The 26,989-nt window shown below is 34.7% G+C and overlaps 1 protein-coding gene across 1 annotated transcript in view; it reads right to left on the bottom strand.

Annotated features, from left to right (window-relative positions):
• The window catches only part of cdh13 (cadherin 13, H-cadherin (heart)), a 582,964-nt gene that overhangs the window by 323,621 nt on the left and 232,354 nt on the right, over window positions 1–26,989 (bottom strand). The window contains exon 3 of the mRNA XM_056478107.1: window positions 17,056–17,267. Within this exon, the coding sequence (XP_056334082.1) occupies window positions 17,056–17,267 (212 nt within the window). The remainder of the gene's footprint in view (window positions 1–17,055; window positions 17,268–26,989) is intronic.

Genomic DNA, 26,989 nt, shown 5'->3' with positions numbered 1-26,989 from the left:
TTCACACATTTCCATCCATTGCTTCCTCTTTTCTTTCGTAGAAGCTTAATTGAAAGCCACATCCCATTTCAACAACGAAGAAAATAATATCACAAACATTCATTCTAATGGTCTAAAAAGGATTTGAATGGAGTCCGCGCCATAAAGAGGAAAACATGATAGATAGGCATACTGTACAGTCAGCCGGTCATTATAACTTCACTATTTTGTGTCATCCTGATAGGGTTTATTTTGTGATAATGACCGCCAGACTGTACATTATCTTGCTTATTATGCGGCTACTCACCAAATAAGTGACATGAAATATTGATTTAGGTTGAAATAATTCAAGCTAACGCGATGGAAAGTGCACAGAGTGATATGAAAGACATTAAATTAACACCGTGTAGGAGATCGGTTGCCATGGACAACAGTCAATTATATAGTTTAGTGGTCATTATGGTAAAGTATTTGACCGCAGAATGTCCCAATCGGAATCAGCCAATATAAAGATGTAAAATATGCAATCTGAGCCTCAGATCTCATCCTACCAAAAGTGTATAACTGCAATAAATGTGTGTGTGTGTGTGTTTTTTTTTTCCTCTTTCCGCGGGTTCAGGCTTCCATGTGATGATTGCTGAAGTTTATTAGCATCTCAATTCAATAACGTAGCTAATCAGCCTCTCTCATGTTACCCGCTCTGATCCGTTCTTTCTTCCCCGTCATTCTGTTCTATTCTCTTTCCTTTGTCAACACTGTTGCAATTAGAGCCCCTAAGGGCAATTAGATGGCAGCACAAATTATATTTGTCACTCAGCATTGACAGCAACGGGTGAAACGGAATATATTAGCATGGTGGCAGCGACCCATGTGCGATCCCATTGGCCCTAAACGGACATGTGGCACAAGTAAATGGCTCTGTAATGTCTTTGGATGACCAGAGAGAGTGCTTTCTGCAAAACCAGTGGGTTTAGCTACAGTAGTTAACTAGGATTTAGATAGTTAGAAAGGACAAATGAGTCCCTGCTCTGCTAGGTGTTGGAACTGCAGCTTCTGTACCAACTTCATCACAAAAAAAATGCAACAAACGGAGTTGGCAAATTTGATTGATTGATTGATTGATTGATTAATTGATTGATTAATTGATTGGGAGGAAAACATAAAATGTAATTTTGTTTTTAAGATTAACTGTTTCTATATAAAATTTGAAGACATAGACAAAAAAAAAAGAAATTATGTCAATACCATTAATAAAACATTTTATAATATCTGTGTTTTTTCTACTAGGGATATTGAAAAAAAATATATATTTTTAAAAATATTGTAAAAACAATTAAAAAAAAAATAGGCTCCAAATGCATCAACGTTACAAGAAAAAATATATAGTTTGCATAGTGTCTGACATTTCAAGCATACAGGCTCTTCATCAGACAAACTTAAAATACATTAATGTGCAGTTGTTTATTAAAGATGTGGCTACTGAAAACGTTTCTTCATGTGCAGTGCTGCAATTTGTTACGCACAGTCACATGCAGTACTGCAGCAGCAAAGGCCGCCGTTTTATTAAAAAAAAAAACATTTTTGTGCTTTACGCAATAGCCATCAGGTGGCGCTAGAAACAACAGCTTTTCCATTGTCGGGCCAGTGTGAGCAAACACTCCCCAAATCAAAACAAGCTATAACAATCTAGGTATAAACAGTATAATATAAACTAATTTTAAACTTTATTTTATACATTTTATTTTAGATATTTTCTAAAAACAAACAACTGAGGTGAAAATTCTAATTGTATTATTTTATAATATTATTTATAAAGTATTTGGATAAAAACCGCAGATAAACTGTGTTCTAAGACCTCAAACAAACGTTTATGTTTTTTTAATAATGTGGTCAAATTTCAAAATGAAATCTACATATCACATGATCTCACATAATATTTTAATGTCAGTCATGATATAAAATACATTGATAAAAAATATATAAACTGTGCAAAATACAGAATACATTATTATAAATTATGCCAAATATTATTCTCGATATACTTAATTAAATAAAAAAAAAAAAAAACTGCTGTCTGTAAGCTATTCAACTATAAATATAAACTTTAAAAGAAGAATATTTTCTCAACTATAGAGCAACACGTCCTTGCTGAAAAGGAACCAAAAACTGAAGAAAGAATATCTCGTAAATAAATGAACACTTAAGATTTTGTAAATTATTTATTTTGATGCTGTGGACATTTGCATTTCAGCATGAACAAATGCTGAGGTAAGTAAATGAATAATTAAGTGGACAAACAATGGGTCTTTGAAAAGTTGTATATCTTCTTGAATTGTGATCTTGTATATTGAATATGTTTATTTTCTCTTTTAAATCTTTTGCATTTTAAATCAATGCATATAAATGTTAACTGGTGCAGTCTTACCAGTTCTTAGCAAGTGGGTGGGAAAACGTTTTTTTTCTTTTAATCCTCTTAATATTTTACATTCAACAACATTCATTCATTCATTTCCCTTTGGCATAGTCCTTTTGTTCAACAGGGGTCGCCAAAGTGGAATGAACCATCTTTACACAACATTAATTCAAATATTCATTTATATTGCTTTAACAATTTTTTTTTATATTGAACAGTAAATGATAGGCAACATTTTTGCTAAGAACAGTAGTTTTTAGAGTGTATAGTTCTGTACTTGTCAAGCAACTGCCATTGAGATGAATGGGGATGCTAATGTGCAGTTTTCCCTAGACATTACCAACCAAAAATCATTATTCAAATCCATTTCAAAGTTCTGTCTCACAAAACTAACATACACTCTGAGCTGATTGCAGTACAGTAGTGAAATGTGAATTTCCGATCACAGAGATAAAATAAAAGTACATTAGCAAATCACATTAGAACATAAATGGCCCATCATGATCTGCATGGACAGACGATCCCATTTGTAAAATGGATCCATCACACCTCCACCATCTCTAGGAACAGCCTGGGCTATTAACGTGAGAAAGAGCGTTCAAAAAGCTATCAAGATTTATGGGTGACATTTTTTTAAAAAGCAAAAATGAAAAATGTTTCAGAAATCCCCAAGGATCAGTCCTAATAGTATTGCAATTTTAAAAAAATCTGTTCTTGAAATGAATTATTATGGGCTCCTGTTGTTTTGATGTCATTAGCAGATAGACTCCACTGTTTCTCTCTAAAAAAAAAAAACATTCTCTTTATTGAAGGAATTACTTTCACCATCCTGCTGTCACAAGCAAAAGAATGCCATTAAACACAGAAATAAATTCAATTATCAGAGCAAATGTGGTATTAACAGTCATAATATGCTTTATAGTAAACAGACATATCTCTGTTTGGACAAAAATGCCCGTTTTGCTTCACATAAGCAGAGTTTCAGTTGACAGCATGTCGCCACATAGATCCCAGCATGCATCTGTACTCATTACAACAGTGAACCTACCCGGGCTGCATTACGATTCAGAATGAAGAGAAGGAACAAAAATGTCACCTACAGTAGAAAACAGCAGATACAGTGGTTACATAGTTTGCCGATACCAAAAAGCACCACTAAGAAGGCTTTTTATTTGTCAATCCAGTCATTTTTGTGTTTCTATTTTGGTTTGTTTGCTCTAAACAAGTTCTCCACAGACAGAGAGAACCTTGACAAGCCATTTATTGTGTCCTACTCGTATGTCATTTTTTGTTGGGCGGGGAATGGTTGGGATGCGGTCACAAACTTTGCATTTACATCGGAAGCACAGCGCGTTCTGTCCTTGCTGAATGTCTTTGGTCGGGCGTAGCAGTAGTGGAGTGATAGGGGAATGGAGTGAGAGGCTGGAGTCGGAGCTGCTGGAGCCCACAGGCTGTCAGGATGACGGAGCGTATAAAGGTGGAATGGAACGAAGGGAATGAAGTCATTTGTTTGCTTCCTACTGACACAGCATTCATGGCCAGGTAATGCGCGCATCATCATAACCTGGCATATGTAATACTCACACTCAGAACTCAAACTTATGTTTTTATATATTTTATATACAGTGCCGTTTTTAAGGTGGCCAATTCAAGGGAAATCATTACCAGTTTGAAGTGGTTATGGCTTTGAATTTTGGTGTCTGCATTAAATGGATTTCATAAAACATAATTTTACAGTATCACATGGAAAGCATATTAAATGCAAGCAAAGAATCTGCTTTAACATTTTGATTAAATTGTGTGGAAATAACATATTGAAATATGGATAAATTATTGTTCAACCGACCAAACACAGTTGAAGGTATGTGTATGTAGAACCACAGTATAATTTTGTATACATTTTCATATACTGTATTTCCAGAGTGAGAAGTAACAGTATGTCCTTTAATTTATATTCATATAGTTTTTTCTTTTGGAAAAAACCTTAATAAAAATAGTTTTTAATAAAAAACACATGATAGGGCAACATGCTGGCTCAGTGGTTAGCACTGTCGCCTTACAGCAAGAAGGTTGCTGGCCATATGCTTATTTCACGTGGCCGCCATTTAAAGAAAACGAAATCTAGGCTACAGTGGTAAGAAACCCGGAAGTATAGGATCAGCACTGTAAACATTGCAACAACATGCTGTTGACTCCAAACCTCCAGCTGTTGCTGCGATTTCAAAATGCAGATAATAATAATAATAATAATAATACATTTATAATGCGCTTTTCTCAGTCCCAAAGCACTAACAGAGATACAAGGCAAACAAAGCAGAACATTAAAAACAGTCAAAAAATAAAAGGACCACAATAAAATATGAACGATTCAATACAATTGGATGATAAAATTAACAAAAATATTCAATCTAAGTTAAAAGCAACGGTAAAAAGGTGAGTCTTAAGAAGTTTCTTAAAAACATTCCAGATATGGTGTAATCATAACTTTAATATCATCTAGTTAAGTTTAATTTAAACAATTGAAAGCATATTAGGCATCAATCAAAATCATATGCTGCGTCCCAATTCGCATACTTATACTACACCCTAAAAGTATGTACTTTTTGTGAAGGAAAAGTACACACTTTTGAGTGTGTAACAGTAGAGTATGCAAGCTTTTGGGACACACTACTTCCTCGTTAATAGATCGTTGTGTTGCTTAGTTTTGAGCCCTGTCAATCATCCACACATCATCCACATTTCTTTCATATTTAATTTCCTACCATATTGGAGAAGCAGCAGCAGCAGTTTAATCTCCCATTCATGAGTCTTTCATGCAGAGAAATCTCCTCAGGTGTTTGGATAATTCTGCATTCAGACGTTAATGTCCAAACACGTCTTTATATAAGTTCAGTAATGTTGTTGCAGATGAAATATAACACAGAAAAGGCGATTAAAACGTGTTCCAGTGGGCTGTATATTAATTAACAAATATCATGTCATAATATGTCATACAAACATCTTTACAGAAGCCTCTCTACTTGACAATTCTCATGCATCCATCATGTTTGTAGTTTGTTTACACTTTTCACTCACGTTTATAGTTCTAAATCGAATTCACGTCCTACACGCAATGTATCATGGGCAATATCAGCGGTTAGAGTATGGACACTTCTACACTTTGAGTTTTTACTGGAAATAGTAAACCATACGGGAACCTTTGGCATACTCTTTTTAACATACTACGATTTGGGACATATTAATTCTACTTTCAAATACTATTTAGGACGGATAGTATGCGAATTGGGATGCAGCATCAGTCTCTTTAAGAGTAATACGCTTAGGTGTCCTCCTTAGCTTCAGTTTATGGCACCAGGTAAATACCGTGGGAACGCTTCCCTGCTTCAGCTTTTGAAACCTGGTAAGCGATAAAATGATGCAGTCCTCTGTAGCACACCCTCGTGTTGTCTGTTATAGTGTTGTCCTGGTACTGAAATTTTAAAAACGTCCATTTCCCGCTAGCATTTAAGCTCCGCTGAGTGTGTTCTTGAACACAGCTGATTTATCATAGCATTGACAAGTGCTCAACAGAAATGACTGTGATTGGCCGTGAAGGTCATCAGTTCACCACTCTTCACCAAGTGCAAACACAAATACAGGGACACTCGAGCATTTTAAAGCTGCAAAGATCAGTCGTTTACTTGTCCGTGTTTGCACTCGGTAAACATCAGTGAAGTGCAGTGAACTGATGACCTTCTTGGCCAATCACAGTAATTTCTCTTGAGCACTGGTGAATAAATCAGCGGTGTTTAAGATCGCTTAAATGGTAGCGGGAAATAGACTTTTTTTTAATATATTTCAGTAAAGAAATTCAGTATCCTGACAAGTCTAAAATAGTGAAAGAAGCAGTTCATTAACTTGAGTTTGATAAATGGCATCTAAAACGTGTGTTTGGGAAAGAAAACGTTAGCTAACTACTGCCATTTCCCTTAGCTGATATACCTTTTTATTTTTACTGTCTAATCAGAATGGACCTTCAGGTCATTCGGAAGGTGGTGAAATGATAAAATTGTGTCATTTTCTCTTCGCTGATAAGATATACAGCCAGGCACACAACATTCTTATGTGACTCCAGGCGATATTTCCAGGTTTTTTTCCTACCGCAGCCTCGATTTCGCTTTTAAAATGGCGTCCGTGTGAAATCAGTTTATAGTGTGTGTGTGTGATTGAGTGTGTATGGATGTTTCCCAGTACTTGATTGCAGCTGGAAGGGCATCCGTTGTGTAATACATCTGCTGGATAAGTTGAATTAAAATAAATACTTTAAGTTTTAATAATAAATAATAATTAAATTTATAAATAACAACAATGTAATATATGCTGTAAAACAAAATGTAATATTTTAAATACGTATGCAACAGCGTGTTCCAGTTCCAGCCAATATCCAGCATCTTCATACAGCCATTAAAGAGTAGTAGACCAACATTCCACAGGCCAAAACTAACAACCTAATTGACTATGAAAAAGAAAAATATATACAACTGAAGTCAGAATTATTAGCCCCTCTTTGAATTTTTTTTTTCTTTTTTAAATATTTCCCAAATTATGTTTAACAGAGCAAGGAATTTTTTACAGTATGTCTAATCATTTTTTTTCTTCAGGAGAAAGTTTTATTTGTTTTATTTCGGCTAGAATAAAAGCAGTTTTACATTTTTTAAACCCCATTTTAAGGACAAAAGGATTAGCATCTTTAAGATATATTATTTACTAAGCTATACTAATTACCCTAACCCACCTAGCTAACCTAATTAACCTAGTTAAGCCTTTAAATTTCACTTTAAGCTGTATAGAAATGTCTTGATAAACATCTAGTAAAATATTATTTACTGTCATCATGGCAAAGATAAAATCAATCAGTTATTAGAAATGAGTTATAAAACTATTATGTTTAGAAATGTGTTGACGTCTCTCCGTTAAACAGAAATTGGGAAAAAATAAACAAGGGGGCTAATAATTCTGTTTTCAACTATATATAAATATGTATATATATATATATATATATATATATATATATATATATATATATATATATATATATATATATATATATATATATATATATATGTATATTTATTTATTTATTTATTTATTTATTTATTTATTTATTTAATATACATCTATATATATATATTAAATATATTAAATATATATTATTGTTGAGTGAGTACAAAAACACCTCAGAATGTCATACTCACCCATCAAGGTGAAATTACAAATATCTAATCTACACAAAAATAATTCTGTAGTCATTTTCGCATCATTCAAAGCAAGCGCATCTTCCCTCAGAACACAATAGAAGATTTGTACCTTACCATTCTTATTTTTTAACAGAAAAGGGTAAGCAAATGAAGTACAGTCTTTCTGTCTTCAAGATGTCAGCGTTAGCATTGTCATTACCAACCTGTATCGTCACCAGAGACTACTTCAAACTCACTATCTGGCATTCTGTCTCTGTATTGACACCTATAACAGCTGCCAGAAAAGCATCATTTCAGTCCCTAGGTATAGGCTTCACCTTGGCTGAGTGCACATTTCCATGAGAAAGTAACCAACGTGTCCTCATCATAAAGGGAGTTCATACTATTCTCATCCACTACATAAGTACAAGTGACGGAGTGACGGGTATTACACAGAAGATGAAACATCTCCGTCAACTCCTCGACTTACCGCAGTGAGCGATGGAGAGAAAGACTGATGCAACTTTAAGAACCTTCTCAGTTGGAAAAATGAAGGTCTGTGTTGGGGTTATTGATGTACTCCTTTGCCACTCTCCCCTCACTGCGTTCTCAAGGACAGAAAAGGCGCCTTTGAGAACTGAGTGTAAGGCCTGTTGTATCGTTCGCAATGCCTTTCCTCTGCCAGTGATGAACACTGTTGGCTAGAGCGTGCTGACATGCGAAAAGAAGATAGTCATGAATCTTTAATGTTTCCTGTTCATAAATTACAGAGGTACAATCATCCCTGCCGTGGCTTTCTCCGCTCTGTGAGCTAGTTTGAGCTCTCATTAATAACTGAAACAGGGCGGCTTAAAGATTAGCAGCATACGAATCCCAGCCGTTGAGTACATTGCACCGCTGAGCATGCATTGAGGATTACGCTTTTTGAAATTCTTCCCACCATTTAGCAAATAAATTATGTGCGTTAAGCAGTTTAATATGTTTTAGCTTTTTTTTTTCAATGCCTGCAATCATCTGACGGCTCATGGTTAGCTCTTTGTATGGAACTGAACCAGCACATTTTCAGTTAACAGGTCTAAGCCTCAACCATTACGCCGCAACATTTGGCCTTTCAGGTTAAAACTGCAACGCAAGCAACTTTAACAGCAGAAAAGAAGTTGCTGGATTATGGGGACACAAGTTCAAGCATGACAAAAATAAAATAAAATAAAATAAAATAAAATAAAATAAAATAAAATAAAATAAAATAAAATAAAATAAAATAAAATAAAATAAAATAAAATAAAATAAAATAAAACAAAATAAAATAAAATAAAATAAAATAAAATAAAATAAAATAAAACAAAATAAAATAAAATAAAATAAAATAAAATAAAATAAAATAAAACAAAACAAAATAAAATAAAATAAAATAAAATAAAATAAAATAAAATAAAATAAAATAAAATAAAATAAAATAAAATAAAATAAAATAAAATCTGCTGCGTAAAACATATGCTGGATAAGTTGGCGGTCCATTCCACTGTGGTGACTCCTGATTAAAAAAGGGACCAAGTTGAAAAGAAAATGAATGAATGAATGAAAATAAAATAAAATCTAGGATAAATAAAATAAAATAAAAAAAATAAAATATACACACATTAAGGATAAAACTAAATAAATTAAATAAATCTATACACACCAAGGATAAATAAAATATGTTAGACCTACACACATCATAGATAAAATGAAATAAAATAATCTACACACCAAGGATAAATAAAATAAAAAAATTAAATAAAAAAATAAATTAAATAAAAATTAAATGAATATCTATACACACCAAGGATAAATAAAATAAAATAAAATAAAATAAAATAAAATAAAATAAAATAAAATAAAATAAAATAAAATAAAATAAAATAAAATAAAATAAAATAAAATAAAATAAAATAAAACTATACACAGCAAGGATAAATAAAATAAAATAAATCTTTACACATCAAGGATAAATAAAAATAAAATAAAATATGTTATACCTACACACATCATGGACAAAAAAAAAAAAAAAAAAAGTTAGACCTACACACACCATGGATAAAATAAAATAAAATACACAGAATGACAAAATGATGTTAATTAAATTATTAATTAAACTCTAAAGTATTGGTTACATAATTTATATATTAAACACAAATAAATGAGGTAAAAAATAAAATGAGGTACAAATAAATAAAATGAAGTATTACACATTCACAACACAACATTATACTGTGTTAGAAAGTCACACGTTCTGCACCAGTTGTTTTTTTTTTAACTCATCTCAAAGGCTTCTGTGACTTTGTATGAAAACTAGTGAAAAACAAATAAGCTAGGGTGTCTCATTAGACAGAGGTGACAGAAGACATGGTGAGTGTTTCTCAACCACAGCACTGATTGTTTTTGTTTTTCAGAGGGGATCGTTGTAATGATGGCTATTTTAGTAACATTTTTGCTACTGCTAATGGCGTGGCTTTAAAGAAAGGGCACTTGAATCTTATCAGTTGGACTGTCAGAGGTGACAAGAAAAGCTGCTTTTTAATACCTAAAATAGATAAATAAATAAATGATAGCAATCCCAATCATCTCAAGGGCAGGTGAACAATCTCTAAAATTTCATCCCTATGGAGACACAAGAAAATGATGGCCTGACATGCTAACATTGCTGATTTGATGATGGCACAACGATAACACAATCAGAAGTTTTCCACTAATGACAATCCAAATCTGTGATGTTTAGGTGACATAAAAGGAAAAATGCATGTCACATTTCTAATTAATTTCACATTACATTAATAAAGCTATCCATAAATCTATCAGTCAGTCTGACAAACCTAAGATTGCTATAAAATGAGATTGCTTACAAAAAAATCTGTTTAGTCAGAATACACAAACATTTCAATGGCTGTCAATGGAGATATATGATTTTTGACAGTGTAATAAAGTGTTTAACAGTGTAGTTTTGCAATCTTCAACCCAGGCTCATTATGGATATATACCCTTGTATACATTTCTGGCAATCTTCCAGTAGATCCTAACTAACCATGGCTACTAACTGGCCAAAACAGTCCCTTTAGTCACAGTATGTCTTAATTAGAGTTGTCCTTTTACACTTCTTTGAGATTGGTTTCCCTTTACTTTTTCCCTGAATGGTTGTGTTGCATGTGTGCTAAAAAGTTTGTGTTGTCTTGGGCTAAAATCACTTATGCATTTAAACACACCACAAAGACTAAAGCTGATAAACATCAAGCAAGAAAGCTTTGCAGCTGCATGAGATTATGTAGTATTTTTTTATCATACAGAAATTAAAAATAGCAGCATTCATACCAAAAACCTGATGAGACATCTGAACTTTCTCTAAGCTAAATGAGTGTATTAAAGAAGAAAAGACTGGATGACCAACTATTTAATTCAGACAAAACAGAAGTATTAGTTATTGGGCCAAAAATCCTGTGCACAGCAGATCTCACTTTAAAATTAACAATCTTAACTTTTCTGATTTTGATTGTAATGCAATAATCTGCATCTTTTGTAAAGCTGCTATTGAAACAATAACAATAAGCACTTACTTACTATTTACTTTAATTTACCACTTAATTACATTTTCATGGCTCAAATTATTTACGTATTAAAATAATGACAAAATCAGACCAGCTTTCTGTTTGTGCCACCGTTACTTCTTTACTCACTTTCATCACTTTTGCATTGTTTTCAAGCATGGGTCATTCTGCTAAAATGCCTATTAGATCAATCTGGTTCCAGTGTCAACAGATTTCGAGAGGATTACATGCTTATGATTGCTTGCGGCTGGATCCGCATTATCCAATTTACAACGCACCAATCAGACAATTTCTAAGCTACTATAAAAACCCTAGGTTACGTATTATAGCTATCTTCGTTTTGAAGAATCCCCCCTTCCACCCCTACTCCTCTTCCTTCCTAGATGGGGGGCACGGTGGCCCAGTGCTTAGCATTGTTGCCTCACAGCAAGAATGCTTCTGGTTCCAGTCTTTACCAAACCAGCTGACGTTTCTGTGCGGAGTGTGCACGTTCTCCATGTGCTCACGTGGGTTTCCCCCAGGTCCCCCGGTTTCTTCCCACCGTCCAAAAACATGCAACCTAATTTTCATGACTAATCCAAATCAACACCATACACATGCTCCTACCAAGTACTTATCTCTTTAAAGAGCAACTACCTGCTCTTCAGCCACCATGACAGGGGAGTTCTCGAGATCTACCTGAGCTCAAACTCCCCTCTCGCCTTGCAATGGGAGGGAGCCCCGGGCTCTCTCCCGGGACAGCATGCCAAACTAGCTTATAATCAATCATAAGCTAAGTGTGAACTCTTGAAACTGAAATAAAAACAGTGCTCAATGACACCCCGATTCTCAAACCGGGGAACTCAGAAAACTTCCAAAGAGCTCTCTGAATAATTTAAAGATGTGAAAAATGGCAAAACAAGCTTCAAAAAAGTATGTTAATTTCATAAAAATACCACCAACGATTGTTTTTCAGCAAAGTCAAAAAGGTTAAGAAGCACACCGACAATCTTTTCGGTCTTGTTATCAGTCGAGGAAAGGCTAAAATGTGATCAAAACCCTCAATTTGTTATACTGTAGTCATCAAATCTCATCATTAATCAGGACTCAGGGTGGGCAGAGGCACCGCGTCCTTGTCAATTCTGCTATTCTGTTTCTGACTGCCATATTGGGGTGCATCATTACTCATTTCTGACTTCTCATTTATCCAGACGGAGAGAGGAGTAAGAGTGCCAGACAGAAAAACTGCAGGTTTGCAATGCAGATTCTCTGACGGTGATGCATCCAAAATGTCCTGTGTAACCCTACATTCTCAAAAATACTACGGAGGTAGAAAAACCTAGCTAAATACTACCTAAAACCTGCTCTGTATTCATTGTAGACATTAAGAGACACATTTATTAGCATTAGTGGATACATAAAAACTGGCTGCAAAACGGCTGCAGTAATAGAAGCCAAGAACACTAGCCCAAAAAGACACTGTTATTTGAACAGCATCTATGCTCATATTAGACTGTCTATTTTTCCATATCTCAAGGTTTACATACTCTTGGATCCGGGCCTTTCTGTGAACATTTGGTTCTTTGCCAATGTCACCTATGGCTTACTTTATTGCAGGTGGATCGTACTAGATTGAACTAAATTATTTTTGTTTTTTACTAGAATTACACAAGTATTCTACCACTATTCTCTTGCCTTATTCTCTGTGTTGGAATGGCTCCACAATCTAAAATACAGTTATGGCTCTTTTCTTAATGTATTTTAATAATATACATTGCAAAAGCGCTATACAAATATAGTTTATAGCGGCAAGTCCCAACACTTTTCTGTTAAAAAACAACCACTGATAGCTTGTGAAACCAAGAAAATACAAAATACAATTTTTTTTTTGACCACAGTGTGGGACAGAGTACCAAAACACTAAACTACTGTTTCAAAAAAATCGAAAAGGGAAGAGGTCTTGATGTTATAAGCATGTTTGTTTCGGTGCTTTTAAATGTCAACATTGCTTGACAAAATTTTTAAACTTTAAACTTTTTAAGATTCAAAGATCGTACAATGCAATTCAAAAATGTGAAAAAAAGGAAAACACCCATGAATCACAAATTCCCAAAACTCTTTGCACTTATCACCCCTGCCACAGCTGACAGTCATTTGGACAGACAAACAGACACAGCTGAAACTCATGATCATTGATTAAATGATTAAACCACTCATTTTCTTATACACGTTGCTGAGTCTTGTTTCTCCCACAAACTTTACAAAGCGGTTTTCCCTGTTTGCCTTGTCGTGTTTTGATCCTAGTCTTGTTTACCGTTTAGATTCTTTGACACCTAGCCTAACCATTTGCCTGTATTTTCAACACATATTTTGGATTAGCTTTATGCTCCTGTTTGCTCATGTTTTGACTATTGCCTGGACGACTTCTTTTTAATAAACTGCACATGGACCCCCTACTCCATTGTCCAGTGTTGGTCCCATTACAGAAAACATCTGGAAACTATTAATTAACTTTAACAATTTACTTGATTTTTAAAATACTATCTACCAACACTCCAATATTCTTACTTTCCAAATAGTGTTAGACCTATAAAATTACCTTCTCCGTGTTTTTCTTCTTCCTTTTACATAAAAATGTCCCTCCCAAAGTTCAAGACATGGGTAAAACAGCCTAAACAGTTATAAAATCACTAAAATATATTTAAAACATGTCAAAAATATACAATGACATCACTTTACTAAGGCCAAGGCGAAAAATAGAGTGTCCAATAAACTAGAAACAGTAATAAACAAGAGAGAATATCCATCTGTAACTTGGTGACTGGTTTGCCCACTTTTTAAAAATAAATTAAACTTTTCTGTGAACTTTAAACTCAATATATTTATTCTCCAATCATTCTCCAACCATTTTTTTCTCTCCAGATTACAAACTGAAAAGTATAAAATGTCAAGGTCTTCCAAATTCACAGCCATTTCGTTTACTTATTTATTTTTTGCACTCTATTTTGTGGTTTCACAAAGAAAGCGTGTCTCATTCACACACAGAAATGCCAGAAAGGGAAACAAATCATGAAATTAAATCGTATATTGATCGTGTAAAATACTGAATTATCGCTTGAATTCTGCCTTTTATGATAAGGCTTCTTCTTCACCCAAGCTGTGCTTGTGAGGTGCTAGAATTACATCACGTCAGCCTCTAGGGAAGACCGAGGCCTTTTCCATTTCCACTCGCACTTATCAATAATCAAAATCCAATAAAATGGGCATTAAGTCAAATATGGCATCAATAAAAAGCGCTTCCCTTTGGCATTCACAAGCTGATGTGAGGTTTTCTGCTGGGGAACAAAGCAGTGGGTTGGGGCGAGGTTTATTTTTTGAAGGCTTAGTCTGACTGTGATTACAGGATGTATGATCCATAATGACCCTGCTTCCAACGCTCGCCTCAACCTCTTCACACAAGCTCTCTCGAACACCAATCACTTCTGTGTATCTCATCTGAGAGTGTAAGTCTGAGTATATAATCTCAAAAGAGGTGGGGGTGCTTTTCATTGACTGCGGCACTACAGTATATGCAATATAATACAATTGAAACTGAAATGTTCCTACACGGTAATTCTGAACTGTGCATTCATTCATTCAACCATTCACTCATTCATTCATTCATTAATTCATTCATTCATTTTTCTTTAGCTTAGTCCCTTTATTTATCAGGGGTCACCACAGTGGAATGAACTGGCAACTTATCTTATAGCATATGTTTTACGCAGCAGATGCCCTTCCAACACTACAGCCAATTTCTCCACACAGAAATGCCAACTGACCCAGCTGGGACTCGAACTAGCAACCTTCTTGCTGTGAGGCAACAGGCCTAACCACTATAACCACTTTTGGTGCTGTAGGCCTGGTAGTAAACCAAAATGCCAATCAGTGCAGCCAAGACCTCCGTTGACACCCAAGGACCATTCCACGCATATATACTGTAAAACTGTGTGTGCAAGTACAGCTATAGAAAACAAAGCACTTGACGACTTGATTTCATCTAAAATTGTTGTCATTTAGAGCATTTGTTTATTTTTATTCATTTTTGCATAAAATAACAAAAAGGTACTTTGTTGTCAGACATGTTTATATAATGTTTTGACAATGCAGTCAATGTTTCAAAAAAGTTGAGAAGTCAATATTCATTAATTCATTTTCTTTTCGGCTTAGTCCCTTTATTATTCCGGGGTCACCACAGCGGAATGAACCGCTAACTTATCCAGCACGTTTTACGCAGCAGATGCCCTTCCAGCCGGAACCCATATCTGGGAAACATCCATACACACTCATACACTACGGACAATTTAGCCAACACAATTCACCAGTACAACATGACTTTGGACTGTGGGGGAAACAGGAGCACCCGAAGGAAACCCACACGAGGAGAACATGCAAACTCCACACAGAAACGGCAACTGACCCAGCCGTGGCTCAAACCAGCGACCTTCTTGTTATGTGTGTGTGTGTGTGTATGTGTGTGTGTGTGTGTTCGGGGCTGGAGCAGGACACATAACCAACAATGATGATGATGACGATACACAGTCAGTAGGGTATATGCAGAAGTATGCGGAAGGACTTTGAATTTGTCAGTAACCTGTGTCAAGCGCTTATGGTGAACTGTCCGCACACACACCACTGTGTGCACACACCAAAGACCAGGAATCAGAACGATGCCAAATCCAACAAGTTCAAAGGTAGTGTTTGCAAACTGGAAATATAAGCTACTTTTGCCTCGTTTAGGTGAAAGGCAAGAATGTTTATAGTGTGTGTTGTGCAACTTATGCCCAGCAAAAAAAAAAAAAAGTCTCTCTGTGTCGGAGACATGTAATTCTACTCTAATGAAGCCCCTCATGTCATTACATGCCACCACAGAATTAGTGGTAATGCAGGTGATAACATGAGCTCTGCTACCAAAGGAGGAGACTAAATCACGACGTCAAAGCATATATAACTTGATTTTTCTCCACCGCAAACACTTAATTCTCAGACAGAATTAAACTAAATAATATCTAGATTTATAGTTGAGGACATGCTGCTGTGGTCTCTCACATTGTCCCACAAACAACATTAAAATAGTGTAGATTAGTGTACAATGTTTATATTTCTTTTATAGTCATTTGACAAATCAGATTTTTTAAGTAACCTATTGGTTACTTTCCCTGGTAATTAGTTACTTTTATAATTATGTAACTCAGTTACTAACTCAGTTACTATTTGTGAGAAGTAACTAGTAACTATGACTAATTACCTTTTTAAAGGAATGTGCCCAACACTGGTTAATACATTTAGTACAAAGTAAAATATATATATATATATATTTATTTGAAATAACAAACCATTAAAGCCCTCAAAAATAAATTCAATTGATATTTTAAAATATGTGTTATAATATGTTTTAACTCTAATTTCATTAATAGGAGCCACAAGTGGTCAGATTTATTCAAATGATTTTTTTTACGCTATACCACATACTGTTTTTATATGTTGAGGAAAAAGTGCAAGCCCTTTTGAGAATTAAAAAGCCAAAAGAGAGCAATTTCCCCCCACGTTTAAAAAAAAAAGTTAATGTCTGACACTGGTCTCCTGTGAATAAAATACGTGTCTGTCCTCACAGAGACCATGACAGAATATGATGGGTAATTTCCAGCCTGCGCTAGAATCTGTCAATACGATTGCAGCAAAGACACTCTGACTGACGCAAACATCTAGTTTTGAGAGAGGAGAATCATGGGTATCCAGGCATCCAATGTCTCCAGCATAGAGCACCATTTAAAATGACAAGGCTGACGACTTCAGGAGACATTTAACAAAATCACACACACAAAAAATCTACAAACTATAAACATCTTACCCTGAGTGTCTGAGGAGATCTGGACGGTGCTCCTATAATAGTGATCTGTGCCATGTCGTCGATGTGAATATTCACACCATGGACAAACATGAAGTCTCCGCTGTTGATCACGTCTCTTCTAGGAACTAGATTCAGGTTTTCATCTAGTAAGAAGTTTGGGTTTGATACTTCAAACTCCACATCCTCGTTCCCAGCACAGTCGTCGAACACCACTGAAGAAGAGAAAGGTGAGAATTAAAAACCAATCAATCAATGAATGAATCCATGAATGAATATGAACATACATACAAATGTACATATGAACGAACAAATGAATGAATCAATCAACATCACCGGAAAAGGCAATATGAGTGCGAATGAATCAATCAAGGAACGAACAAAAAACCAAATCAATTATCAAACTAATTTTAAAACATTACATAGGTACACACAAAAGAACAAATAAACAAATCAATCGATCAATCAACATCACTGAAGGAAATATGAGTACGAATGAAACAACCAATCAATCAATCAATGAACGAACAAAAAACCAAATGAATGGACAAACAAATTTTAAAACACTACAAAGGTACATACAAACGAACAAATGAATGAATCAATCAACATCAATGAAGAAAGAAATATATGAGTATGAATGAATCAACCAATCAATCAATCATTGAACAAACAAAAAACCAAATGAATGAACAAACATATTTAAAAACTTTAAAAAGGTACATACAAACAAACGAACAAATCAACATCACTGAAGAAGGAAATATGAGTATGAATGAATCAACCAAATCAATCAGTCAACGAACTAACAAAAAACCAAATGAATGAACAAACAAATTTAAAAACATTTCATAGGTACATACAAACGAACGAATGAACAAATGAATCAATTAATCAACATCAATGAAGGAAATATGAGTATTTAATAAATAACTCAATGAATCAACCAATAGATCAATGAATGAATGAATGAATGAACAAACAAACAAACGGATGAATGAACAAACATACAATCAATCAGCATCACTGAAGGAGGAAATATAAGAGTATCCGATCAATGAATTAATCAATCACCCAATCAAACAACAGATAGATTCTCATTTATGGCTCCTAAACTCTGCAATAGCCTTCCTGATAATGTCCGAGGTTCAGACACACTCTCGCAATCTTTTTAGCATAGCATACACTCAGCGGTGCATCACTTAGCGGTATGATACATGAATGTGCCCCACGCAGGTTTTTGCATCTCGTTTATTTACACTATGAACAGCAGCTACGCTAAATATTCTCTTTATTCTCTATTTCCACCAGGGGATACTCATCCCGAGACCCTCTGACTATGCAGCGCCACTGATTGGATCCAAGACCAGCGACAAGATGCTCCCAAGGTTTCCATAATCCTGGACCAAGCCGTATCCTGAGCAGCTGCTGTGGTGGTCATGGAGGAGTGAAGAGCATGAGACTGATTTTTGTGACGCTCCAGGGACAGACGGGTCTTCACCGAGGTCCAGCATTCTCCAACCTCCGGCGCCTAGACTGCAGCTCTGCACAAGACGTTTGGCCATAGGAGAAATGGTCATGCCCAACTGAGCCTGGTTTCTCTCGAGGTTTTATAATTCTTCACTTTCGCCAATTGGTGAAGTGTTTACCTCGCCGCTGTTGCTACTGGCTTGCATGGTTCGGGATCGGTAGAGCTGCGTATCGATGGATTTGCTCTTCAGTGTTTGGACTCTCAGTAGTGATTATTAAACCACACTGAACTGAGCTAAACTAAACTGAACTTAAACACTGAAAACTGGACTGACATTGTTTCAATTTAATATGACCTTCTATGTGAAGCTGCTTTGACACAATCTACATTGTAAAAGCGCTATAGAAATAAAGGTGAACTGAATTGAATAGAATTGGATAGATTTCAAATTTGTTTATGCATGCCACATTAAAAATATTGATCACAAAATATTTGTTGAGCATTTACTTTAAATAAAATTATTTACCAAACATCTTTACATCTATACAATACAGCCCTATCATACAGATGAAATATAATGTCTACCAATATAATTTTTCATGATTAGCATTATTAGCATTAACACATTCATTCACTTAGTCACCAAGTATCATTTCTACTGTAAAAACTGTCAAGAAATGCTCTTCTGAGATGATCCATCCCTCACGATCAGAGATGTATAGTAACGAAGTAGAACTACTTCACTACTGTACTTAAGTACTAAAAGGCAGTATCTGTACTTTACTGGAGTATTGTTTTTTTCTCCTACTTCCACTTTTACTTAAGTACATATTTTCGATGAGTTTAATACTTTTACTCCGATAGATTTTTTATGAGCTGCATCGTTACTCGTTACTAGAGGTGTCAAAATGGTCGAAATCGGTTCAGTAATAGATCATAACGAGTTATTACGTACTGACGTCATTTATCTCCGGAGGCGCGGACGGAGGCGCGAGGGCGAGTGAAGGCGGCACAGCACATGAGCCGCTATTTCACTACTACAGAGAAATGTTGTGAGACTCCCATCTCTGCCTCTCTCACTTTGGACATTTGACCTGCTGGCCTGGTAGGCGTGTATGAGGTGCAAGTTTTCTCCACTGTGTCTATTATAGATTACCTGTGATAACCGCGTATTATAGACTGTAACCGCGGCTGTTCTTCCCGCCATCAGTGAACAACGCTTTCATTTCTAAAGCCGATAGCAGCCCTTTCTGTTGAGAAGGTGAAGACAATAACCAATCAAAGGGGTGTAAGACCTCGCCTGTCAGCGTTTAAAAAGCAGGCGGGAGAATATTTACATTAGTATATTTGGTATAAATGCTCATGCTGTCTTCTGTGCATGAGTTTTGTTTGATACATTCAGAAAGAGTGTTTTCTTTGAGCGGGTCAAATTAAGGATACAGTTCATATATCTTACTGCTGTATTAAAGGACACAATTGTATTACAAGTAACCATTTAACTGTCACACCAAGAAAAAAACCAATAGAATTTTTTTATTTATTGCATTTCTTAACTCCTAATGTCGCTAGTTAACACAATCAATACATTTTCCTCCAACACATCCCATAATATCTAAAATATCAGCCTCTACCAAATGGTTGAGATGTTGGTTTATGGTAAAAGTACCAGAATGAATAAATATACTATAAAAATATGAAAAATATGAAGTTTAAGACCAATTTAATTAAAACATAATCAAAATGAAACATTTTTGAATACTAAATCATAGCCATAAGCCATAAAATATTTCAGATTTTCATTTAACACAGTAATATACACGTTTTCTTTTTTTTACAATAAAATCAAAATCAAGTGAATTAGAACGTTCGTTTACAGCGTTTACAACCAGTAAATTGTGCTCCGAAAATGGGTTTCAATAGCGTTTTGAGTGGATTATGGACTGTTTTTGTGACACACAACTTTGAAAGGTGTGTGTTAAAGCTGTTATAATCTGTCAGATCTGTGGTTCAAGCGTGAGAGAAAAACAGTATTGTAAGTCATGTTTATTTTCGTTCTGCTTAATGACGTGCCCCAAAAAAGGTATTTAAAATAAAACAATATGATGTCTTTTGACTGCATTCTTTAATAACTACATTACACAATACTTGTACTTTTACTTTCAGTACTTGAGTAGTAAATTTTGAAATAAACTACTTGCAATACTTAAGTACAAAAAATGTTGAATACTTTAGTACTTCCACTTAAGTATGGTGCTTAAAGAGCACTTTTACTTCTACTCAAGTCACTTTTTGATAGAGTACTTGTACTTTTACTTAAGTCTGGGTCTCTAGTACTTTATACATCTCTGCTCACGATTGGTGACAAATGGACTTGATGACGAAAGAAACGTCCCTGAAAAGGTGACTACTATACGCCTGAAGACTATGCCTCTCAGCGCTCATTCATCCATCAGCTAAATGCAGGTAAAATATAAAATACGCCTCTCATTTATGGATCTTAGTGTGAAATAGAGAACTTTAACCCTCAATAAAATCGACCCCGCTTTCATCTTCACCAATCAGGTCTGACCGAGGCAGATATCTCAGCACGGGGCCAGTTTATCCCCTCTGATCATGTCTGTTTCCATCTTATCTCCACGGCCCATACCCTGCCTGCGCTCTTTTTGTCCTCTGTGACGTATTCCTCCTCCTATTTCCCTTCCCCATCTCTCTTCCTCTCATCCATAACTCTTCTTTTCCTTCCGTTTACCAGGCTCTTTGATGCTCTAAGTTATGGTCCTGTATCACAAGGTGACCTGAGGAGAGGTAGATGTGAAACTGGGCAGTGGGGCCAAATTCAGAGTTATTTAGTAATGTAAAGGAGTTACTATTATTTTTTATTTTCATAATAATTTTTTTTAAAAATAAATTCATTAATTATTCAGTCAGTCCTTCAATCAATGCAATCAATTAACAGATTAACAAATAAACAAAAAAGGTTATTTACTTACATTGTTTACTTCTGGTATATTTTTTTTATCATTACTTTTATTTAGGGTGCTTTTACACCTGTAGATCGATTGTTTTGTTCCGAAACAGGGATTAAAATCGTTACAATGTTGCACTTTGTCTTTGGTGCGGATGGCTTTCACACGGCAACATTTCTAAATGGACCAAAATATCTAAAACAAGCCACGTGCAAGTAAACTCTCCTGACATTGAGTTCCAGGCTTTATTTAGTTCCCTTTATTTAGTTCCCTTTTATTTAGTCCCACTCAGCTGTCATGCGTCCTTATTTTATTAATTACGATGAGCAATACGACATTATAAGCGAAAAGCTGCACTTTCATTTTGAATGGTGACACCCACAGATATTGCCACCAAATATAAATCAGAGGTAAAACTTTCTCATACATAGCCATTGGCTATAATTATGCATTATAGGCTTTAGCAGACAAACCAAGACTGCTGTTCGGTCAATTTTCCTAACGAATGAACAGCTCTCGATAATAGCTCAACATGCTTTCACTTTGGTATTTGACATGAAACGCACATTTAACGGTAAGAATGTTGACATCCCGCCAGACTCATAATTCTTTCTTCATATAACCATATATATGGCTATTACATTTCTATATTACATTGTGAAATAGCCTGGTTCGGATCGTATTGCTTTCTCACTACAATCAATCTGCTCCAGAGGTTGTTTCAATCGAGCTGAGACCACCTCATTCAGGTGATCTCGGACCAATTGTTTAGGTGCAGATCAGAGCGCAATTGCAGAATTGACATATGCCAAACAAATTGCGCTAACTGGGGAAACGCGCCAGGTTCCAGAACAAAAGTCTAGGTGTGAAAGCACACTAAGTCTCAAAACATGTATATCCCTGGCTAGTTCACGTTAACAATAAAATAACATGATTTGGGGAAAACAAGATTAAATAATTAATTAAAAACTGTACTATTGTGAATAATTGATGTTTTTTTTTGATAAACATATGATTTAATTTAATGTGTAACCTTTTGATTCATTTAATGTGCCATAAAATGTATATTTTAAAATACCCTTAAAACAAGTAGCTGTTACAAGACTTATGTGTCAATAAGTGCATGCACGACTGCGCAGACCAATCGAAATCTGTCTTAAAGCGGTGCATGCCGGTTAGAAATTTTGTCCAACGTAACGCTAGGGTGTTCTAGGTGGTTACTAATGTGTTGCTAGGAGGTTGCTAAGGTGTTCGAGTGGTTGCTAGGCAGTTGCTAACAAATTACCATGGTTCTAGCATGAATTAGCATGTTGTTGGCATAGTTCTAGCATGAATAAGCATGTCGCTAGCTTGTTTCTAATGTAAAGTCAATGGTAGTTTTTATGGAAGTCTATTGAAGTCTATGGAACAGTTGCTTAGGTGCCATAAGTGGTTGCTAGGGTGTGGCTAGTAAGTTGAAAGGTCATCAGTGATTGGCAGATTGGTAGTCTGAGTTAAATGAGCCCAATCTTAAGTCTGTATGACAGTCCGGCGAAAAGTTATGAGGTCACAAAGTTTGGTCCAATGTTAAGTCAATGGGACTTTTTTAAGTCGGATCAGTATGAAAAGATATAGCAACCCGAGTCAGAGCAGTTTGGATGTTAGGTGTTAGTTTGGTGGTTGTAGTATGAATGGTCTAGGAGGAGATGCATAAAAAAATTAGTCTCAGAAGAAGAAGACGGAAGAATAATAAGTTTATGTAGTATAACAGAATGTTGGCTTTCTAAAGCCACCATAATAAATGTTTTCTAAACTCTATTAATGTTGATTAATATCAAAAACAATTGGGGAACTATACAGATTATAGTGTAACATTATTTTTGTTTCATTTAATGCATAACATTATACTTTCAATTCATTGAATGTGCCTTAAAAAGCATATGAAAAAAAAAATTAAAACAAGCATACAAATCCTTCATGTTGTCCCAACACAAATTAATTTAACCTAAAAGTTTTTACAAATTTAAGTGGATTGATGATAAAACAATTAAGTTGTCTCAAAAGTCATTTTGTGAGTGTATGATATCTGCCAAACTACCCAATATTATACAGTAATAGCACATTGGTGTATTCATTTATTGCTATATTAACACTCCTACAGTCACACCATGCCTGAATTGAACACGCAGCCTTTTTATACGACAATTTAAAAAGAAACTACTCCCAATATATTTCCTTTTAAACTGCACCTTAACTTAGACCTACTTCAGTATAAAAACACAGCAGGATCTCTACTAAGTGACACATTTCTTCTATATTTCCGCCCAGTCCTTCAAAACCCACACATGAATTCACACAAAGACCTAAGCATTAAACTGATTCACAGCATTCAACCTTTAACCCTTCAATGTTTTTTTTTTTTTTTTTGAAAATTCAATTACAACCATAACACAGTAACCAGCCACAGCTCAGTTTAAATACACCATTTAAATGCATTCAATGAAGATTTCATTTGAGTAAGTGAGCTGGAACAGTGCCAGTTACATTTTTTTTTTCACTCAGAAATCCTATTTCCATCCAAAACGACTAATGTACTCGAAAAACAGAGGTGTTTAGTTTGACACGTCAATAATGAATGCCTCTGTGATCAATTAGCTTAATTGCTTCGCAGTTTTGATATACATTGCACACAGCAGGAAGGCAAAAGTGAAACACCTTCGAACACCTGTGTATGAGTCACATTCACGGCTGCTTTTCCTCTCCAAATGCTTCCTTGGTGAATAATCATACAATCCCCAATCTAAAATGTTTTGCTGATTGCAATAAAATCAAGAATATGTGATTTTTTTAATTCCAACCTAGGTTCATTTGAAATATGTGCCTCCCAATACATTTCATTGTGCATTTTTAAATTCATGCCCATTTTCTAAATGTCTGCAAGAAGATGGGACTTTATTTTGTTGTGCAAAGACCAGCATAAAAATAATCGTTTATCTGTCGATAAAAAGTGATAAAAAGTTGCTGGTGCCCAGGGATGGGCAAAAATACATTGAAATGTATTTTTAAATAAAATACCAAATACCTCAGTGTTATGTGTATCAAAATAAACTACACAATGCAGCAGCCACAAATGTATCAAAATGAAATTGTATTTTGTATTTTGAAAATACTACAAAATACTTTTACAAGGGAGCATGACATTTCTTCGCAAACCTTCAATCAATAGGCCTATTCGATCAATCCCTTCCCCAATAAACTGACTGACTTTCATTTTAGCATAAATTTTGTACAAATATCATACAGAAAGTCCTGTCTTGAAGATGATCTCTTTAATCACTGTAAAAACCATCTAATGCAGATAATGAGTTGGAATATAGTACTATTGTACATCACGTCATTGTGTTTCTATCCATTGGGTGGCCAGTAAAACTGCAACAATCTTTTAACAGTCTTATATTTTAAAAGGGTGATCTATGAAGAGGTTATTTTACTTTATTTTATTTTTGCTCAATAAATGTAGTTTTTTTGCAATTGAAATCTGTAATCCTTAATGTTAAAACATGATTTCTGAAAACTACTAAAATCTCCAGTTTCAGAAATTTCCATAAATCAGTAAATTCAAAAAAAAATTAGTTATCTATTTTGCAAATAAACTCTTCAGATACATCCCACTGCTGCTGTGTAACGGGAGTCTGGAGTTTTTGACCAGTCTGTATAGACAGAAGTATTATTAAATAGTTGTGTCTCGTATACTGTATTGTGCCACTTTGGCATCTCTTCATTAACTGTACACAGCATCTGTAGATCATCTACTGGCATTTGAAACAGCCAATTACAAAACAGCCAATACAAAGCATTGTAGGATTCGCCACTGTAGGACTTATTTGTTTGTTGTTTGTCATATTTTATTGGCATCACATCAGCTATCCATCCAAAGCTACCATTATTTGGACAGTATACTCATTCTCCTAAGATTTTTTCAGTTCTTCTTTAACTGGAAGAGTCCCAGTTTGTCATATTTAGGGAACACCAGTACACCATCTTTAGGTGTTTAATATTTTTAAACATCCTCTGCATCAATGTTGATGTTCTGAAAGCTCCACATCCTGTTCTTAAGGACTAATATTTAATTTCATCTCATTTCTTAAGCAAAGGTGCTATTGCCCAATTGTATACTTTACAGCCATTATATATTACTGGTCTTAGCATTGTGCAGTATACTAATTTCAATGGTTGTTGACTTTTGTTGCCATTTGTCTGTTACTTTCTTTATATGTGATGCATAATTTCCATCCAAACTCCAAGCATTGATCCCCTTCTTAATCAATTTTCTGTTCTAAACTCAAGCCTAGGCAAATCAGAGGCACCAATCAGAGGTAGCATTTGTATGATGTCATCATGTAGCCTTCTGTAAAGTATTTTACAGTAATTTAAAAATACAAAAATACAAGACACCAAAGTATTTTCATACAAAATATTAACCCATTTTCATAAACCCCATCAAACACAAATTACAAAATCCTATTTTGTATTTTAAATACATATTTTAAATACATGTATCATAAATATTGTCCATCCCTGCTGATGCCATAGCATTTAATTTACCATCAAACAAATGTTAAAGTACGTTTTTGTGGTTTCAGAAAAATTTAAGCTGAAGCATGTATTTTCCCATGAGCCTGTGTCGGTTAATTATGTAATTGACAAAAGTTTTCGTTGACCAGATATTTTATTTTGTAAATATAAATTAAATTAGATTTCATTGGCTGCACCACACTCTAAAATCATGGAGATGGATATTTGTTTAACACTGTGTCATATCAGCTTTCCTTTGAATTAAGATGTTTAATTATATGAGAATTGGAGAATTGGGAAGTTTTGCAAGCAAAATTTTAGCCCAAGACAGTTTCTCATGCAATGTAATCTGAGGGTTCAAAAGTTGTGCAGATGAGATGAGGTTTCTTTTAATGAGAACTATGATTTATAACTTGCTTGACAATTTTATGACATTTAACACAAAAAATATGTCCTATCCAGCTTTGCTTGCCAAGATTAAGTTCCTTCATTATTTCCAAATATGAAACCCTCACATATTACCAGTTCTTCTGTATAGTTTTTTAGGTAATACTTAAATTTAAGGACCAATTTTCACCATTGACTCGTGTCTTATAACTTACAAAAGTACTTATAAAGTATATCTTTTCTGCATCCCTAATCATACCCAATACCTTAATGCAATAATAATAACCTTGGTAGTTATTAATACACAGGAAATAAGGAGTTTGAGTCAAAGTTAATTGTTTGTTAAAGTTAATACTTTTTTTAAGTGTGTAATTGCTGTAAAATTGAAAAAATACAGCTTGGACAGTGACAATTTGTACTTTTGTCGATGAAATGAAGATTAAAGAATATTTACACATTCTTGGATTTTAGATATTTACAGTCAAGCCTGAAATTTTTCATACCCCTGGGGTATGAATAATTTCAGTCTTGGCTGTAAATATATATTGCATTTTACCAA

This window comes from Danio aesculapii, chromosome 18 (genome assembly GCF_903798145.1).
Source record: "Danio aesculapii chromosome 18, fDanAes4.1, whole genome shotgun sequence".
NCBI lineage: Eukaryota > Metazoa > Chordata > Actinopteri > Cypriniformes > Danionidae > Danio > Danio aesculapii.
Note: the sequence above shows the minus strand (reverse complement) of the source record. Positions and strands in the feature narration are given on the sequence as shown.